Source organism: Talpa europaea (assembly GCF_964194135.1).
Source record: "Talpa europaea genome assembly, chromosome: 2".
Taxonomy (NCBI): domain Eukaryota; kingdom Metazoa; phylum Chordata; class Mammalia; order Eulipotyphla; family Talpidae; genus Talpa; species Talpa europaea.
In genome coordinates, this window is record NC_140068.1 from 88437826 (window position 1) to 88452756 (window position 14931).

Consider the following 14931-nt stretch of genomic DNA (forward strand, 5'->3'; position numbering starts at 1 on the left):
GCACCCCTTTCCATATGCACTCAAGCTCTCACTCCCCACCGCTCCCCCCATCCTGCTTTGCATTTTGCAGGCCCTCTTCCCAGGGTTGCTGTCCCCCCTACTTCCAGGCCTATAAGATTCACTTGTAACCCCAAGCCTGCTTTACCCGCACTATCCCCTTCCCACTGCCCCAAAACAATCCACTCCAGGCTGTGGGGTCTTGGACCCTCCTTTTAGCACCCAAATTTTGTGTTCTCCCAGAACAAACACCCTTATGTTCCTCTGCCTAGGCCTGATCCCACTCTGTGTGCAGCAGGCAACTCCTGGGCTCTGCTTTACCCCTCCACCCCCCCCCCAGACCGACAGCTGTTGCCGCATTTGCTTCCCCAACTCTTAGATGCCCTTGATTTGCTGACCTCCCCTCTCACCCTCTCACTTTCATTTGCTTGCCTGTTCTCTTTTCCTTGTGTGTCCCAGGTGCCAGGATGGTGGGGGAGCTCCGCTACAGGGAATTCAGAGTGCCCCTGGGCCCCGGCCTGCATGCCTATCCAGATGAACTGATCCGCCAGCGTGTGGGCCACGATGGGCATCCTGAGTACCAGATCCGCTGGCTCATCCTCAGGCGTGGGGATGATGGGGACGGAGGTGCTAGCCAAGTGGACTGCAAAGCTGAGCACATCCTGCTGTGGATGTCCAACGATGAGATCTATGCCAATTGCCACAAGATGCTGGGCGAGGATGGCCAGGTCATCGCGCCCTCCCCGGAGACTGCAGGGGAGGCTGGGACCCTCGACAAATCTGTGCTGGTAGAGATGGAAACAGATGTGAAGTCTCTGATTCAGAGGGCCCTTCGGCAGCTGGAGGAGTGTGTGGGCAGCACCCCTCCTGCTCCCCTGCTTCACACTGTGCACGTGCTCAGCGCCTACGCCAGCATCGAGCCCCTCACTGGGGTCTTCAAAGACCCAAGGGTCCTGGACTTGCTCATGCACATGTTGAGTAGTCCTGACTATCAGATCCGCTGGAGCGCGGGCCGGATGATACAAGCCCTGGCCTCCCATGATGCTGGTGAGGGGCAGTGTGGGGAGGAAGGGGGAGCAGAAGAAGGGCTGGGTCGGCTCGGGGCCTCACAGGACACTGTGGCAGGAGCCTCTGATCTCATCAGTACGTAAATGATTTGTTGTCCTTCTCTTTGGAAGAAGGGGAGGTGGGTGGGGGTGACTCTGCAGAGAAAGGACTGAATCCCCAAGAACCTCATGTTAATTGGCTTTCTATGCAGAGGAAGAGTTTAGACTATTAGACTGTTAAGAGTAAAATAGTTCTGATTTATCCAGCAAATCATGCCATTCCTAGTGTGTGATGGGGGGAAAAAATGTAACAAAGGGAGCAGAAGGCCTCAGAAAGATCCTGGGAAGGGTGATGTTAGGGAGCAGTTACTGATTGGAGTGTGGGTTACAGGAACCCGGACCCAGATTCTTCTGTCTCTGAGCCAGCAAGAGGCCATTGAGAAACAACTGGATTTTGACAGCCGCTGTGCTCTGCTGGCTCTGTTTGCACAGGCCACACTCGCTGAACACCCCATGTCTTTCGAGGGCATTCAGTTGCCGCAGGTATTCTGTGGAGGGATTGGGTGGGGAGCTGTGAACAAATCTAGGCACCATACCTTTGCATCTGTCCACAGTGGGCAGAGGGGTAAGAGATGCTAACGCTGGAACAAGGTGGACCTTAAGCCAAAGGTTGTATCCCACAGGTTCCTGGAAGGCTGCTCTTCTCCCTGGTAAAGCACTATTTGTATGTCACCTCCCTCCTGGATCAGCTAAATGACAGTGCTACGGAAGCCGGAGCCCAGAACAACGCTGCTCCTGAGGAGCTGAGTGGGGAGAGGGGTCGGCTGGAGCTGGAGTTCTGCATGGCCATGGGCACCCTGATCTCAGAGCTGGTGCAGGCCATGCGCTGGGACTGGGCTTCAAGCAAGGAGGGGCCCTCCACACGGTCCTCCTGTTCCATCTTCCAGCCCCAGTCAGCAGAAGCAGGCCCAGGGCTCCCCGCTGCCCATTCTCGGCCCTCCCTCAGGAGGTCAAGGCGCTTTCGCCCTCGCTCTGAGTTTGCAAGTGGCAATACCTATGCCTTGTATGTGCGGGACACCCTGCAGCCAGGGATGCGAGTGCGGATGCTGGATGATTATGAAGAGATCAGTGCCGGTGACGAGGGTGAGTTCCGGCAGAGCAATAATGGCGTGCCCCCTGTGCAGGTGAGCCCGTGTGATGTGGAGATCTCTCTTGGGTGGGGCAGAGCTGGGGCTTTATGCAGGGGCCTCTGAAATAGAATCCATCAGTAAGACTGGGATGGTGAGAGGGGGTTTGCAATGAGGGGGGCCTTTTGGATGCCTGACAAAAATCTGGGTTTAGGAAGCTATGAGGTCAAGAAGACTCACTCTCAGGAAAAAAAAAAAAAAAAAAAAACTGATAAAGACCCAAAGGTCAGGGTCAGGGAGACAGGGTTGTTGGGGCCAAGAGGAAGAATAGGGACATAAGCTATCAAAAACAGGTTGAGGAGAGCGTGTTCTATATGTATATTCATGTTCTCCAAATGCCAGTGTTTTACTATTTGGAGAGATAGAGACTGTCTCTATCTCTGGTCTACAGTCAGATGTTAAGTGAGTCTTCCCTCTCTCTTGGCCCCTTACTCTCCAGGTGTTGTGGGAGTCAACGGGCCGCACCTATTGGGTGCACTGGCACATGCTGGAGATCCTGGGCTTTGAGGAAGACATTGAGGACGTGGTCGAGGCTGAGGAGTACCGGGGGGCAGTGATCAGTGGAGCGCTGGGTATAGGTGAGCCCAGAGGGGGAGCAGGGGTGAGCTCTGGGCAGAGGAAAAGTGTTCCTTATGGGCAGCAACATCACCGCCCCTGGCCCATCCCCACAGCCCTGCCCTCCTGGCGGTGGAAGCCCATGGCAGAGCTCTACGCCGTGCCCTACGTGCTGCCTGAGGATGAGGACGCTGAGGAGAGTGAACACCTGACCCAGGCCGAGTGGTGGGAGCTCCTCTTCTTCATCAAGAAGCTGGATGGACCTGACCATCAGGAGGTCCTCCAGATTCTCCAGGAAAACCTGGATGGAGAGGTAGAGTTGGCTTGGAGACACACAGGGGTTGAAGGGTCTGTGATAGAGCACTCAGAAGACCCTGGATGGGAAGCAGAGGTTGATAGAGTAAGGGGCTGCAGAGCAGGGGTCTAGAATGTTTGGAGGTGTTGGTAACCCGATGGGAGGAACCAGCTGCCAACCAGGGGAGGTTCAGGATGGAGAAAGTACAGACAGATGTCCCTGCCCTTACGAGTGTCCTGGAGCCTCTGTGCTTGCTGGGATGCCTGCACTGAGAAATTCTCCCTGGTGACAGATTCTGGATGATGAGATCCTGGCTGAGCTGGCTGTGCCCATGGAGTTGGCACAGGACCTGCTGCTGGCTCTGCCTCAGCGACTCGATGACAGCGCTCTCAGGGACCTGCTCAACTGCCGTGTCTACAGGAAATATGGGCCCGAGGCCCTGGCAGGGCAGCTGGTCTACCCATCCCTGCTAGAAGCCCAGAACCAACCTCAGGAATCAGCAGATGCAGCCAAAGTGAAAGGTGGGAACCAGACAGACAAAGCAGCTCTGCAGACTGGCCTCTAGGAGGGCATCAGCCTGGGAGAGAGATCTTTGCAGATTTATATGCAATCCTATCTGGAAGAGATAGCACCTAAGGAAGAATCTGAAACTTAGAGATAAATAATCAATGGAGGCACAGCCATTGTGGTCCCTCAAAGAATAAAGGAGACTGTGAAGTTAGAAACTTGAAAAAGAGATTTGAGCCTTCAAAAATCCTCATATTTAACTTTATTGCATGCTTTCAGATGTAGGGAAATGCCCTGCTCTTTGCAGACAGGAAACACTCTGCTATTTTAACAATATAAAATTTAAAATTTGTTATGAAGCTATCTTCTTATAAGTACACTTAGTATTATTATGAGATTCCCAAGCCTAACTTTTTTTTTTAAAGATTTATTTATTTATGCATACAAGAGATGGGGTGTAGGCCAGAGAGGAGGGGCAGAAGGGTGAGAGGATTCATCAGAGTGGCGAGCAGAACAGGCAGATCTACTGAAATACACTGCTGAGGGCAGCAGTGGGCGAGACAGGAGAGGTCTGCTGCGCCATGTGGGTCAGCTCCCTGGCCGGGGATCGAACTCGTGCTTCATAGTGCTGAGACTTAACCCTTTGTGCCACCAGGGAGGCCCCTCCAAACCTATCTTTTAAGACAAAAATCTAAATTTTTTAGGAAAAATTGGGAAATAAGATTGAGATTTATGAATCTGTCTCTCCTTTTCTGACCCTTCACTAACAGTGGCTTCCTCCTTCTTATAGCAAAAGACCCCTCAGCTCAGTGCCCCAGCACTCCCCTGCAGCATCTGGTGGAGGGTTATGGTCCAACTGGGAAGATCTTTCAGGACCTGGAACGAGCCTTCAGCTCAGAGGGGGCCCAGGAGAGTGAGGTCAAGCCGATCCTCCAACAGCTCCTGCGGCAGCCCCAGCCCTTCCTGGTGCTCATGCAGAGCCTTGACACCCCAGCTGCCAACAGGGCCCTGCACCTGGCCGTTCTCAGGTGAGGGGGAGATTCAAGGCAGGTTCGGGCAATCAGGTCTCGAGGCTGGCTGATTATCTCTCCTCCCACCTCCTGTTCCCCAGAATCCTGAAGCAGTTGGCGGATATCCCTGAGGCCCTGCTCCTCCCCTGGCATGAGGCCATGGATGCCTGCATGACCTGCCTGCGGTCCCCAGACACTGATCGAGAGGTACCCCTGCCCTGCAGCGGGAAGGGGCTGCAGGGAGAAGGCAGCCTCTGGGGAGGCCGACCCCTTGGGCAGGACTCTGGAGGATGCAATGGAGCATTTGCTCTTGCTTTGGGTTTTGTTTTTAAAATTGAATTTCATTTTTTTAAATAGGTAATACATTCCCACGGTTCACATATCAAAATGATATAATAAGGTATACACTGAAAAACCTCACACCACCCCAGTCCCTGTTCTAATGCCCCCTCCACACTCCTATTAGTAACCACTTGTATTAACTCATGTCACCTTCTGTGTTTCCCTCCACACATATATTTTGTTTGCGAAATGAACTATGTGTGCATTTATATATATTTAAAAATATTAAGAGCCTCAGTGACTCCTTTTTGGCTGGCATGTAAGAGAAAGGGGAATGAAGGTCCTGGGCACAGATGCTTGGCAAGGGGTCTGTCATGGTGACAGGGGCACTCTGTGTGTCCAAGCACAGCCAGCCCCTCTTGGCCCCATCCCGTGTGCCAGGTATCTGTGCTTGGGGGTCTGAGCATCTCACAACATAGCCCTGCAGTTGGTTCTTGGGACAGCGGGGCCTGAAAAGAACAAATCTGGGGGGTCTCTATCCCTATTGCCAGTCAGTAGCTGAGAACCCAGAGTGGCAGGGGAGCTCCTGCGTTTCCCATTTCTGTTTGGTTTTGGTTCTCCTATGTCACCGGGCGCTCACATTCCCCCCACCCCCGCCTGTCCTCCTACTTTCCGCTTTGTAGGGAAGTAAAGATGAAGATGCCCTTGTGGCCTGGGCCTTGTTCCCAACCGTCACCTCTTCATTCCCATCCCAGGTGCTCCAGGAACTGATTTTCTTCCTGCACCGCTTGACCTCAGTGAGCAGGGACTACGCCGTGGTGCTGAATCAGCTGGGAGCCCGAGATGCCATCTCCAAGGCCCTGGAAAAGCACCTGGGCAAGCTGGAGCTGGCTCAGGAGCTGCGGGACATGGTGTTCAAGTGTGAGAAGCACGCCCACCTCTATCGGAAGCTCACCACCAACATCCTGGGAGGCTGCATCCAGGTCAGGAAGAAGTGGGGGGAAGCTGTGGGTTCAGAGCTGGGAAAGAGTATGAAATCAGAACAGTGGGGTCAGGGAGAAGGAAGCTGTTCCTGCAACTGGGAACAACAGCTATGTCTTGACCACGGGGGCTCTTGTCCTGCACCCTCTTCCCCTGTGCCCCTCTCTGTCTGGGTCTGGAGGAAGTCCCTCTGCTGCTGGGCCTTTTCTCCATGTGTTTCTCTGTGTCCCTGCCTCCTCCCGCACTGCTTCTCTCTCTGTCGCGACTGCAGATGGTGCTGGGCCAGATCGAAGACCACAGACGAACCCACCGACCCATCAACATCCCCTTCTTTGACGTGTTCCTCAGGCACCTGTGCCAGGGTTCGTGCGCCCCTCTGCTTCTCCCGACACCCACCCCGGCATCCGTTCGCCCCTTCCCTGCCTGCTCCCTCGTCCCTTCCCTTTCTTCTCTCAACCCGCCAGGCTGTGAGCCCACCCCCTTCCCACCTGCCCCCAGGCTCCAGTGTGGAAGTGAAGGAGGACAAGTGCTGGGAGAAGGTGGAGGTGTCCTCCAACCCCCACCGGGCCAGCAAGCTGACGGACCGCAACCCCAAAACCTACTGGGAGTCCAACGGCAGCGCCGGCTCCCACTACATCACCTTGCACATGCGCCAGGGCATCCTCGTCAGGTAACAGGCTCCATGCCCATGCTGAGCCGCACATACACTTTCTCATGAGTCCCCTGTGTTTGTCTTGGCGGGGAGCAGCATCCCCTGAACATGACTGAAGAGTCCCCTTGGGCCTGCCTGCAAGGGCATGACTGGTTCCGGTTCCGAATGATTCCTCTTCCCTGCTCCCAGGCAGCTGAATCTGCTGGTGGCTGGCGAAGACTCAAGCTACATGCCGGCCAGAGTGGTGGTGCTCGGCGGCGACAGCACCAGCTCCCTTAACACAGAACTCAACTCGGTAGGGACCTCTGTGCCATTGGGCCACCCCTCACAGGATGTACCCTCTTGCCCAGACCCCTAGATCCCTGAATTCCTCCCTGTTTTGAGCCCTGTAGAAAGTTGTATTCTTTATCCCTGTGCCTTTGTGACTGCATCAGGCCCTAAGCAGTGAGGCGTTAGGACCCCTTCCTTGGGACCCCACACATCCCAGGGCTGGGGGAAGGGAGACACAAGGAGGGAATGGTTGCAGATGTGGGTGCTTTGGGCACTTCTATCCACACTGTGACAGCCCTTTTCTGCCCCCTGCCAGGTCAACGTGATGCCCTCCGCCAGCCGGGTGATCCTCTTGGAGAATCTGAACCGCTTCTGGCCCATCATACAGATCCGCATAAAGCGCTGCCAGCAGGTAGGGGAGGGTCATGGGGCATGGTCCTGGGCAGGGGCTCCAGGCCCTGTCACCATTGCTGATACTGGGTCAGTGCGCCTGCCTGGTCACAGGCAGCTCCAGGGTGAGGCTTGAGGAGGACATGGAGCAGGTGATAATAGGCCTGTGTGCTTTGCAGGGCGGCATTGACACTCGCATTCGGGGGTTGGAGATCCTGGGCCCCAAGCCCACGTTCTGGCCAGTGTTCAGGGAACAACTGTGCCGTCACACACGTCTCTTCTACATGGTTCGGGCGCAGGCCTGGAGCCAGGACATATCCGAGGACCGCAGGAGCCTCCTGCACCTGAGTTCTAGGTGCGTGTGAGAGGCAGGCATGTTACAGATGACTATGGACCAGGGACACAAAGGAAGGAGGATGGAGGAGGGGTCTGATGTGCCTGGGGAGGGGGCAGGAGTGTTCTGTGTTGGGGAAGGGAAAATAAAGAGATTTGTCTGGTGGGCTGGGAATGGGATGTGTCTATTAACACAGGTGGGGGGGGGGGCTTGGGGATTCGGTCTGGCTACTGGGGCTTAGCCGGCAGTCTTGGGCTGAGTGGATACTGGGGTGATTTATGCCTCTCATCCCTGGTGCCTTCCTTCCCCCACCCTTATCCCCAGACTCAATGGGGCTCTGCGGCAGGAGCAGAATTTTGCTGATCACTTCCTCCCGGACAATGAAGCTGCCCAGGCACTGGGCAAGACCTGCTGGGAGGCCCTGGTCAGCCCCCTGGTGCAGAACATCACTTCCCCCGGTAACAGTCCCGACCCCCAGCCCCCTTCCCATCCCATTGCTTTTCCCCACTAGTCAGCTCCTGCTTACTCTAACCTTAAGCCACCTAGATGATGCCATTGGCCCTTTGGTACCTATGTGCCCTAGTGCCACTTTCCTCACAGCCCCGGACCGCCTCCTTTCCCATGTCTCCCAGGTGCCAGCTTAACCAATCAGAAGGGACCTGCCTCCCTCCCTCACTGCCACCCCCATATCACTGTCGATTGCTCTTTCTCTGCCTTCCCGTCCAGCCCAGCCTAGTGTCTCCCTGCTGCCCTGGAGTCATGCCCTTCCTTGTTTTTCCTGGCCTCCAGATGAGGACGGCATCAGCCCCCTGGGCTGGCTGCTGGACCAGTACCTGGAGTGTCGGGAGGCTGCCCACAACCCCCAGAGCCGCGCAGCAGCTTTCTCCTCAAGAGTGCGCCGCCTCACCCACCTGCTGGTGCACGTGGAGCCCTGTGAGGCGCCCCCTCTGGTGGTGACCACTGCTCGCCCCAGTGAGTACTGGGAATTGGGCTCCATGAGTGCTGGGCTTCCTGCAGGAGCTCAGTTAGGAACGTTTCCCCATGCCCTCCACCACGCACACACATACTGCAGGCTTCTGTCCCTCCTCACCTCCCCCCCCCCCCCCCGCATGCTCAGCTTATATATTCTCCAAGCTTGTGTCACCCCCACCCAGGAGCATCATTTCAGGTAGCAGCAAGTCAGGAAAGGCCTCAGGGCTCACCCTTGAATGGGGATCCAGAGCTTAGGGTCTGCCCCCACCTCGCCCCGACCCCTTCCTCTGTCTCCATAGAGGGCAGAAATAGAAGCCATGACTGGAGCTCCCTGGCAACTCGGGGACTGCCCAGCAGCATCATGAGAAACCTGACGCGCTGCTGGCGGGCTGTGGTGGAGGAGCAGGTACGCAGGGCAGGTGTGGGGGTTGGGGGGGAGGGAGGCTGGCCCTGGAATAGGGGGTGGCATGTGGAGTCACCTCTTCACGCTACCTCCTCTTCCCTCCCCTCCAGGTCAACCATTTCCTGACCTCACACTGGCGGGATGACGACTTTGTGCCACGCTACTGTGAACACTTCAGTCATCTGCATAAGTCAAGCTCTGAGCTGTTTGGCCCACGGGCAGCTTTCTTGCTGGCGCTGCAGAACGGCTGTGCTGGTGCCCTGCTGAAGCTCCCCTTCCTCAAAGCTGCCCATGTAAGCCTCCCCTGCGCCTCTCCCTCCCCCACTACCTCAACGTGACCCGCCTTCCATTCCCCTTCAGCAAGGCACTGCACTGGTATATAAACGTATCATTGGGCCTCCCCTGGTGGCGCAGCGGTTGAGCGCCGGGTTGCGAAGCTGCCCGCAGCCTCTGCAGCGCCGGGTCGATCCCCAGCTGCAGGGTGAGGGTCCCACATGGCGCGCAGACCTCTCCTGCCGCCCGCTGCTCCCCTCAGCAGTGTATTTCGTCAGTCTGCCTGTTCTGCTCCCCGTTCTGGCTCTGGTGAATTCCCTCACCCTCCCGTGCTTCTGACTGTACCCAGTGTTTGTATAAATAAATAAATTAATTTAAAAAATAGCTGTACTTCATATCACACCTTTAAAAATAAAATAAAAATAAAAATATTTTAAACGTATTATTAAAAATTTTAAAAAAGAAAGAAAAAACGGTGACCCCCAGCATATCTCAATGTCCTTCCTTCTGTTGGTATGCGTGATTTAACATCATGTACTGTGCTACATGCTGTGTCTTGCTTTTTTTTTTTTTTAAAGATTTACTTATGTATGTATACAAGAACTGGGATATAGGCCAAAGGTGTAGGGGGGTGAGAGGATTCACCAGAGACAGAGAGGGGAGCAGAACAGGCAGACTGACTGAAATACACTGCCGAGGGGAGCAGCGGGCGAGACAAGCTTCCTGGCTGGGGATTGAACTCAGGCAGCAGTGGCTGGTGATAGCTTCATAGTGCTGAGACTAACCCCTGCACCACCAGGGAGGGACCTGTCTTGTTTTCTTTCGACCATGCCATTAACAGCCTTTTTGGTGCTGTTATTCATCCTCATTTTTCACTCTTGCTTAAATTCCATGTAATGAATACACTATAATTTAATCCACCATTCCCACTTCTTGTGTAAATATTTAACAAGTGCTTAACATGTGTCAGGCACTGTGATAAGAGTTGAAGATAGATCGAGCCCCCCCCTCCCCCCTCCCGTCTCCAAGCCCTTCTAAGGGAGACGCCCAGTTAAGCAAATGCTGAAGTGAACTGTCACCAGCAGCCTGGGCACCAAAGGGCACCGCTCGGCCTCTGGTCACTATGTCATCAGTCACACTGCAGTGTGACCCTCCGTATACCTAAATAGTTTCCTTGTTTTAATTATTATCATTAGTTTTATTTTAGACATGCTCAATGTGACAAACATTTTTCATCTTTGTTAATATTATCAGCTTCCACTGTTCTTAGAGACTTGATAAAACTGTTTATAAAAGCATTGGCCAGTTTTTGAAGCTGCTAGCCGTTCATATCTCCTTCCTCAGAGCTTCTCCACTGCTGCCCTCATCTCCTCACTCCCTCACTCATGGTTTTCTATGCTCCCCACCTGCAGGTGAGTGAGCAGTTTGCCCGGCACATTGACCAGCGGATCCAGGGCAGCCGGATTGGTGGCGCCCGAGGAATGGAGATGCTGGCGCAGCTGCAGCGATGCCTGGAAACCGTCCTCATTTTCTCTGGCCTGGAGATAGCCACCACCTTTGAGCATTACTACCAGTGAGAATGGATCTTGGGAGTTGGGTGGGGGAGGCAGAAAGACAACCGGGCCTGGGCACCTGGTCCAGGCAGGCTGGAGTACAGAAGCGGGGGACTGGGCCAAACTGTGTGCCCACACCAAGGCTTGACCCGGGCTGTGTGTGCTGCAGACACTACATGGCGGACCGTCTCCTGGGCGTGGGCACGAGCTGGCTGGAGGGGGCTGTGCTGGAGCAGATCGGTCCCTGCTTCCCCAATCGCCTCCCCCAGCAGATGTTACGGAGCCTGAGCACCTCCGAGGAGCTGCAGCGCCAGTTCCATGTCTACCAGCTCCAGCGGCTCGATCAGGAACTCCTGAAGCTGGAGGACTCGGAGAAGAAAATTCAGGTGGGTGCAGGGGAGAGATTCGCTGATGGGAGAGGAGAGAGGAAGAGAGCCATGCAGCCATCCAGAGTTGGTCCGTGGGCTGTGAGCAACCCCATGTTCCTCTTCAGGTGGGCCGTGAGGCCAGTGGCAAAGAGCACGAGAGGAGGACGGAGGAGGAAGCAAAGGAACCCGGGGCGGCGGTGGCAGACGTGGAGGAGGAGGAGAACGAGGACCTCTACTATGAAGGCGCCATGCCTGAAGTGTCTGTGCTGGTCTTGTCATCACGCTGCTGGCCTGTTGCCACCATCTGCCACACGCTAAACCCCAGAACTTGCCTGCCCACCTACCTGAGGGGAACTTTGAACCGATACTCCAACTTCTACAACAAGAGTGAGGAGCCAGGAGGCTGGAGCTGGGGGCTGGGAAGAGGATGGGACATTGGGAAGGACCCTGGGTTGGGAGCCTTGATGGGGTGGATTTGAGAAGAAAGGGCAGGACTTTGTGAAGGTGGAGGGGGGGTGCTATCAGACACCGGATCCCCTGACTGTTGCCTTTCCAGTCCTTAAAATGAAACCCAGGATTCTCTTAATGTGCAGTCGGGAATGGAGGCAGGAGGCCACTAGAGAGGATTTTCTTTAGTGGCAAAATCTGTAACCTAAGCTCCCCACTGGGGGCTGATTCCTGATCTGGGCAGTCACAAAGGTGGGTGAGAGACTCAGACCCTGCCCTCAGGGAGCTCCCATACTCATCCGGAGGACATTGTTTCCTTTCACAGACATTCCAGTTTGATTCCTAGCTTGATGATATTGGTTCCCTAAAAAAAGGGGGTGAATCTACTTGAAGGCTCTAATAGAGCCCTCCTGGAGCAGGCTTATGCACAGGGCGGGCTGCAGGTGTCTGAGGCTTACCCAGGGAGCAGGTGGGCACAGAGAAGGCTGAGCTCTGAAAGCTCAGGCCAGAGACCGCTGTGTCCACAACGCTGGCAGCACACTCTGCAGAGGGGAGCAGGGACAAAGCTCACCTGTGGTACGTCCTCACCTGCCCCAACTCCCTCCTCCCTCACCTCCTCTCAGATCATAGCTACCCTGCCCTAGAGCGGGAGCCACAGAGACGACTGCAGTGGACGTGGCTAGGCCGGGCTGAAATACAGTTTGGGGACCAGATCCTACATGTGTCCACCGTGCAGATGTGGCTGCTGCTGTATCTCAACGACTTGCAGGTGGCCCAGCCCCTCTGCACCTCCCTGCTCTCTCCCACCTGTCCCTCATCTTTCCTTTAAACTTTGATCCCCTGTCCTCCTCCCCTCCACCCTCTCTGCACCACCCCATAGGGAGACTCTGAACATCTCCCCCATCTTCTCTAAGGCGGTCTCTGTGGAGAGTCTGCTGGCACTCTCGGGGCTCTCTCCAGACATGCTGAACCAGGCAATTGGGCCTCTTACGGCTTCAAGAGGCCCCCTGGACCTTCACGAGCCAAAGGATATCCCAGGAGGTAGGTACTTAGGCCACAGAGGCCTCTGCTCTGAGCCAGAGCCTGCCTCCTTGTGGGCATCCCATCCAGTGATGCTTATTTCAGGGGTGCTCAAGGTTCGCGATGGCAGTGAGGAGCCCAGGCCAAGGAGGGGCAATGTGTGGCTCATCCCACCTCAGACATACCTGCAAGCTGAGGATGAGGAGGGGCGGAACCTGGAGAAGAGACGGAACCTGCTAGACTGCCTCGTGGTCCGGATCCTCAAGGCCCATGGGGATGAGGGGCTGCATATTGACCAGCTAGTCTGCCTGGTAAATGGGGGTGGGCCGGAGCTGCGAGGGAGCTGTGGGAGGGGCAGGCCACTGGAAGTGGGGCCATATTGGAAGCATCTGTCCATTATGGAGCCCGTGCGTAGGTGAAGAGCAAGGATGGGGTGCACCTAATGTCCTCAGGGCTTCTTGTCCTGGCAGCTTGTGGTCCGAGGGGAAGCCAGAAGTGGAAGTAGGTGGTGCCTGACCTATCATGTCCCCTTGTCTCCTCTCAGGTGCTGGAGGCTTGGCAGAAGGGCCCGTGTCCTCCCAGGGGTTTGGTCAGCAGCCTTGGGAGGGGGTCTGCCTGCAGCAGTACTGATGTCCTTTCCTGCATCCTACACCTGCTGGGCAGGGGCACGGTGAGACGCCACGATGATCGGCCCCAGACGCTGTCCTATGCAGTCCCCGTGACCGTGATGGAGCCTCACACTGAGTCTCTGAACCCAGGCTCCTCGGGCCCCAACCCTCCACTCACTTTCCACACCCTGCAGATTCGTTCTCGGGGTGTGCCCTATGCCTCCTGCACCGGCACCCAGAGCTTCTCTACCTTCCGGTAGCCCTGGAGATGGGGTCAGAGCTAGGAAGGGCTGGAGCTTTCTACAGAAATAAAATGCAGGAGTTTGACTACATGGATTGTGTGCATTTGGTGGCTTCTAGGGATTTGATAGGGAGGGTGCTTTCCTGACTGAAAGGGGAGAAGAGCCCTCTGGGTTGGTTGTCGCAGACCATGCCAGGATCATTGTGTTAGGAAAAGGGTGGCAGACTGGAGAGAGAGTGAGGCGTGCCTTAACATTCCCCTCTCGCCAGGGGGAGTAAATGAACATGAACGAATTCTCAGCCCCTGCTGGGTGGGTGGGCATAGGCTCAGGTGCTTCTGCCTGGCAGGCCAGAGACCCAGCCCACCTCGCCATGCACCAGATGACATGTCCCTCAGACATTGTCAAGTGGGACTCCCTTACCCTCATTTGTGGAATTGGAGGAGAATCCCTGTGGTGCTCTGAGGGACATTTGACCCGGTGAAGGTGTTGCCAGCGAGGGCCTCTCTTGGCCACCACACGCACCAGTGGGTTCAGTGCTGGAGAAGGTGGGTAGGGTGACGGTGAGTGAGATAAAGGACCCTAGAACCTAAATATGTACTCTATCCCAGACGCTTCAGGATCTGGATATAAACTAACATAGGATTGCAGCCCTGAGGCCCTGGGGGCCCCTCTCTCCCCTGCTCTGCCTTTGCCCCTCCCAGCAGAATTGCACTCAGTGGCCAAAGCCAGGCCCTAAGTAGCCCTGAGGGCCTGGTGGCACCGCAGTGGGGGAGGTGTGCTCTGTGCTGCTGGGATTGGCTCCCCTGGCCCCACCCACACCGAGCCAGGGCAGGCGGGGCTGGGAGACTCAATGCAGGGCAGAGCTCTGCATGTTGGCTGGGGCCTTTAGGGGAGGAGGAAATGAGTGACCCAAGCATCCTCAATCTGTGGTTTTTGCAGCTCAGAGAGGCAAGAGGGAGAAAGCAGCTACAGAAAACACTGGGAGAAAAGGGTAAGGAAGAGTCAGATGGTGGGAGAGGAACAGACCTGAAGGGACTAGGAATGACTCAGTTCTGAGATTGGGAATACAGACTATCCTCAAACAGTGGGTACCTTTAGGACTTTTCAACTTGGCAATAGTATGAAAGTGATGAACATTCAGTAGAAGCTATATTTCAAATTCTGTATTTTGGTCTTTCCTCCGGCTGTCGATAACCATGATACTGTCGTGATGCTGGCAGCCTCAGTGAGCCGCAGCGCCTAGCCTCATGCTCAAGAGAGTAAACCACCAACACTAAAGACTTTTACATTTGCAATATTGAGTTTTTTTTTATATGACTTTTTTTTTTTTAGAGGCATGTATTTTTATTTATTTATGATTTTTATTTATTTGTTTGTCTACACATGCACTGGGCACAGTCAGAAGCACAGGAGGGTGAGAGAATTTACCAGAGCCAGAGCAGGGAGCAGAGCAGGCAGAAGGACCGAAGTACACTGCTGAGGGGAGCAGCGGGCGGCAGGAGAGGTCTGCGCGCCATGTGGGACCCTCCTCCGGTGGCC

The 14931-nt window shown here is 55.3% G+C and overlaps 1 protein-coding gene across 6 annotated transcripts; it reads left to right on the top strand.

Annotated features, from left to right (window-relative positions):
- Nucleotides 1–464: 464 nt before the first annotated feature.
- On the top strand, nt 465–13464 carry CUL7 (cullin 7; the record flags this gene model as incomplete). 6 transcript variants are annotated; one of them, XM_084227736.1, is made up of 25 exons in its annotated part: nt 465–1140; nt 1435–1586; nt 1727–2227; nt 2670–2808; nt 2902–3098; nt 3373–3601; nt 4378–4615; nt 4699–4804; nt 5635–5862; nt 6132–6222; nt 6359–6530; nt 6702–6807; nt 7099–7194; nt 7352–7527; nt 7831–7964; nt 8296–8478; nt 8778–8884; nt 8992–9174; nt 10567–10727; nt 10877–11093; nt 11201–11462; nt 12146–12291; nt 12437–12563; nt 12648–12853; nt 13087–13464. In XM_084227736.1, 25 exons carry the CDS (start codon nt 465–467, stop codon nt 13408–13410), a joined length of 5157 nt encoding a protein of 1718 aa, XP_084083862.1. In that variant the 3' UTR covers nt 13411–13464. The 6 variants fall into 6 exon arrangements, with proteins under 6 accessions (XP_084083862.1, XP_084083863.1, XP_084083865.1 ...); XM_084227737.1 differs by having other exon boundaries at nt 465–1044; nt 3373–3637; XM_084227739.1 differs by having other exon boundaries at nt 465–1044; nt 8296–8482; nt 8785–8884.
- Between the last annotated feature and the right edge of the window lie 1467 nt (nt 13465–14931).